Source organism: Crinia signifera, chromosome 2 (assembly GCF_055691185.1).
Source record: "Crinia signifera chromosome 2, ASM5569118v1, whole genome shotgun sequence".
Taxonomy (NCBI): domain Eukaryota; kingdom Metazoa; phylum Chordata; class Amphibia; order Anura; family Myobatrachidae; genus Crinia; species Crinia signifera.
Window position 1 is genome coordinate 323,300,084 of NC_139218.1, and position 4,960 is coordinate 323,305,043.

At 42.3% G+C, this 4,960-nt stretch overlaps 1 protein-coding gene across 1 annotated transcript; it reads right to left on the reverse strand.

Moving 5' to 3' along the window:
- Positions 1-2,638: 2,638 nt before the first annotated feature.
- Positions 2,639-4,689, reverse strand: APOF (apolipoprotein F). The gene is made up of 2 exons (XM_083169221.1): positions 4,606-4,689; positions 2,639-3,884 (listed from the first exon to the last, which is right to left on the reverse strand). Exon 2 carries the CDS (start codon positions 3,854-3,856, stop codon positions 2,837-2,839), a length of 1,020 nt encoding a protein of 339 aa, XP_083025347.1. The 5' UTR covers positions 3,857-3,884; positions 4,606-4,689; the 3' UTR covers positions 2,639-2,836.
- Positions 4,690-4,960: the final 271 nt, after the last annotated feature.

A 4,960-nucleotide genomic window follows, 5' to 3' on the forward strand; every position in this document is an offset into this window, starting at 1 on the left:
TGACGTGTCTTTTTGGGATTGCCATATATATATATATATATATATATATATATATATATAGGTGCCGCCATACCCTCCAGGACTCTACATTGAGACAGCACACACTGTCTGCATCGGAGGGCACCATTAGGAACCATTTGCCTTTCAATTTGGAGTGCCGCCAAAGGACTTATATATATATATATATATATATATATATACACACACTACTACTTAAATAAATATTCTGAAGGGGTAGGAGGGGGGAAGCTGTCCCCGGGTGCTGGGAGAAGGGGGGTGTCTGCGGCTGCTGAGGGGAGGTGGGGGTACCTGTCAGCCTGAGGTCGGAGCCGGAGGGGATGATGTGCGCCGCCGCTGCTGCTGCTGAATCAGGCCCAATATCATACAACTGCAGAGGATGATGGTCGGAGGCAGAGGGGATGATGTGCGCTGCCGCCGCTGCTGCTGTATCAGGCCCAATATCATACAACTGCAGGGGATGATGGTCGGAGCCGGAGGGGATGATGTGCGCCACCGCTGCTGAATCAGGCCCAATATCATACAACTGCAGGGGATGATGGTCGGAGCCGGAGGGGATGATGTGCGCCGCCGCCACTGCTGCTGAATCAGGTCCAATATCATACAACTGCAGGGGATGATGGTCGGAGCCAGGGGGGATGCTGTGCGCCGCTGATGCTGTACCTCCCCCTGCAGCCGCGAAGTTCCTGCGACGAATGGAAAGTCATTGGCGAGGGTCCCTCCGGCGCATGGGAAATAGTACTAGTTCCCATGCACCGGAGGGACCCCCGATGCTGATTGTCCATTCGCCGCAGGAACTTCGCGGCTGCGGGGGGAGGTACAGCAGCAGCGGCGCACATCATCCCCTCAGGCTCCGACCATCATCCCCCGCAGCCCGCAGTTGTATGCTATTGGGCCTGATTCACCAGCAGCAGCGGCGGCAGCGCACATCATCCCCTCCAGCTCCAATCTCAGGCTGACAAGTACCCCCACCTCCCCTCAGCAGCCGCAGACACCCCCCTTCTCCCAGCACCTGGGGACAGCTTCCCCAGTGCTGCACGCTGTGGACCCGCTGCGAGTGCCTGCACCCGCAGCGGGACCATTTACACCGGCCTTTACAGGGGTCCTATCCAGGTTCTACCCAGGTCAGGACCTGGGTAGAGGACCCGTGTAAATGGACACGGATATACTCCATTTACACCGCCGATGATCCGGGTCTGACCCGGATTTTTCGGCGGTGTAAAAGGGGTATAACAAAGTCTTGGGATTGGTGATAACAGTTTTTTTTAAATGGTTTAGTATTAGAGTTATGCTGGGTAAACACTGAATAACATTTGTTTGATATTTTTGACAGATCAGTGTGTACAGTATGTACACAATATGTCTGTGAACAACATTGTTCTGTCTCACGAAATTTAATATAATTTTAATATATTTCTTCTCCTATAGACCATTTAATATATTTCTTCTCCTATAGACCATTTTAAATTGCCAGCTTATATTCACACGTAAGCTATAATACTTGAATATTTTGAAGTGTAACCCCAATTGTGCCAGATTATTTGCCCCTGCACCGTCATACTCACTAACCTATTTGAACCATATTCTTACCAACTGTGTGCTCATGTGACTAAAGCTGGCCATACATTGCACAACAATTGAACAAATCAGGCAAAATCCCTGGATTTAATCATAATCATTGCGGTTTTTGCAAACGAACCAGTCAGCCAAATTGAGGCTGTGGAGATCCCCTTCATTCATGGTGTAGTGTATGGTGGCACTCCAATTAAAAGGCAGCAAATTCCTCTCCTGACAGCTGGTCTGCTGCATTTTCGTGCAGTGTATGGCCAGTTTAAGGGGTCAAACCTATTAACCCCCGAATGGTTGGGATGATTCGAATGCGAATCATGACACCGGGCACACTTTATGGCAGGCCGAATTTGCTGAAAAGTGCTTGCACCTCCATAAGGGTGCATGCAATTTTCAGCGAATTTGGCTCTGTGAAGGGTGCGAGTAAGGCTTAATTTGGGTGCCGTTTTCAGCGTTAAAACGGCACCCGAACGGCAACTCGCACACTACGGAGTTAATAGGATCGACCCCTAACTCTCCCAGTACAGGTTGCACTAGGCTTGGATAGAAAAAAAATCATTAATTTTATGATAATTCTTGACTAAACTATACAGTACTGTGCAAAAGTTTAGGCATGTGTTGAAAATATGCCGCAAAGTAAGAATGCTTTCAAAAATAACTAAACAGGTGACAATGATCATCATTTTCATATGTACAGTAGGTTGAAACACAATCAATGAGTGAGATTACTATGGTGAGCGCTGAGCCCTCTGCTTGACTAACTAAAAAACAATGTGGTCACAGGCCACTGCACCACAACCTAGGAATGGCGAGTGTATGTGTGTGTAACATATAGGGGATTAGTCTAAATAAAAGTTGCTTATTATATGCATTTAGAGCTACAGACATACTTTAATTAACTTCTAAATAACAATTACTCTGTAGAATGGTATCATTACATCGGAAATTTAAATTTTCTGTTTTTCATATTGACCAGATATTACAATCATCTTATGAATCATTTTTTTTTTACTTAGGTAGTTTTATTAGAGAAATTTAGCATTACAATATATGCATAAAATTGTGAATACACAAAATCAAGAATACGTAGATCGGTTCTACATTTAACATCAAACACATACATCATTGGTACATTTTAAAATGAAATATGACAAAAAAAAGAGGAAGAAAAAGGGAAGATAAAAATAATTAAAAAGGGGTAAAGAGGGGGTAGAAGAACAATTTAAAAGGGGCATTGGGTAGGGTTGATTTATGAATCATTTTTAAAATAATCTATAACTGCCTTGACACCTGCTTTTAATGCAGGTTTTACAGCCAGACCTATACCTACTGATGACCCCCCAGTGGCCATAAGAAGAGCGTCAGAGCCTAGATCAATTGACGCTTCAATCCCCCGATTCTCAGCTTGCACTGAGCATCCCTGTGTGGCATAGTAAATGGCACTACCAGCATTGTACCAGCCACTGACAACTGGAACCCACTGCATAACATTATGGATGCGCAATTCTTTCTCAATATGGCATTCGGTATCAGAAGAACGTCTTCTTCGATGTTCAGCAGAGCAGTGATGCAGCCACAAGCTTGTTCCATTCTGAGGCATAATATACCCACCATATCTTGCCACACTGCGAAATTTCCCCCTTCTATCTAAAGAAACACCTGCACAGGAAGGACCAAGCCTATCACAGTGCTCTTTTGCCTCCTGTAGAGATGAATGTAAACCAAGTTCCAAACCATTCAAGACAACAGTTTTGCTCTCCTGCTGGAACCCAGAACAATGCTGATGGTGTGTATATTGAGCACCAGGAAAGAGAGAGTCTAAATTGTACCGCAGTAAGTCAAGTTCCATCACATGCTTTTGTCTATGGTGATGTTGGGCAGGAACTTGGTGTGTAGAAGTTTTAAACAGCTCCGTTAAAAACTGAAACATCTTTCTGGTGTCTTCATCCTTTATCAAATCCAAATAAAACTGGTCTGTTTCAGCTAAGCATCCAACCTCCATTAATCCCAAGGCCATTGCTGGTTTTGTAAACTGTGATGAGGCTGGAGGGAGGAGGTCAACATATTCTGTGCAATCCTTTAAGAGCTGGTGGCAGGAAAGGTTTCCTTTTGCCCAAAATAAATCTTTTATAGGAGGAATATGGTCAGGGCTATCCACAGTTGCACTTGCTACAGATAGTACATCCGCTTTGTTGCGATCCATAGGAGTATTGCTGATTAAACATGGATATAGCAGCATAACAATCACAAAACTAAATAGTTTCTCCATTTATGAAAAAAGTACTAATACAGCAAACCTGCAAGAAAAATAATGAACGAGAAGTATAAAAGTTAATAATGGCGACTATATATTAAAACACTGAAGCAATATTATTTATATTGTGTTACTGTATATAAGACAGATATACTAACATACTGCTTGAAAGATAAAAAAATTTAAATGTCAATAAAATAGGATATCTCATGCTATACTGCAAACTATAGGCACAAAACATATATTGTAGGTTGGCATTCAATTGTTTTTCACCAGCAGTTTACTATCCCGGGTGTGGTGAGCTTAAATGCATGGCTAAACCTGAGCAAAATGAGCGTGATATGCGCCAAAAAATAGGTCAATTTAATATCGCCTTACGATCTACGTACCGTCTCTCCACCCACAGTGTTAAAAAGTAAATACACATATTACACAGTGCCTGTATTGTTCAAGACAGTTAGACATATACTAAGTATATGTTCCAAGATTAAATTGTATTCTGGGGAAAGTAATACCAGAACACATACCTTTGAGTTGATTAAGTGGTACTCTACACTATAGCATTGTTGGGATACATAAGCCCGGTCAGTGATAGTAGTGACATTGCATTGCTGCTACAAAAATGGACATAGTAAGTTGAAGCAGGCAAAAATAAAAGTACAAAATGTTCCATGACTCCATATGAAACAACTTCAGTTTATTTTCACTTATGCTGTATACATTAGAAATGTTAAAGTTCAGAAATAAATATTGTAAAAACTTACTTTCAAAATGGGATCTCTTCATGAAGTTATAGCACAAGGCTTAACGAACAGTGGTTTTAAGGACTAAAGGTGACTAGTTACCAGGTCACCTCATCTCCTCCCACTGTTTAAAGTTCTATCACTATCACTTCGGTAAACATGCAAAACAAAATTCAACCAGATAGCTCACCCCTAAGCAACATTTCCCAAATACTCACCCCTAAGCAACATTTCCCAAATACTATCAAAATCCAACAATGTGTCTCATTTCTAGCAATTAAAACATAACTAAAAACATTGTTAGTGCGCAATAAATGACTTGTAATTTTTGTAGATACAAACACTAATGCAGCATACACACAGGGCGATTATAGCC

What these genes read in the sequence shown, in the direction of transcription:
- APOF (XM_083169221.1), bottom strand. Translation starts at nt 3,856, where the DNA reads ATGGAGAAACTATTTAGTTTTGTGATTGTTATGCTGCTATATCCATGT.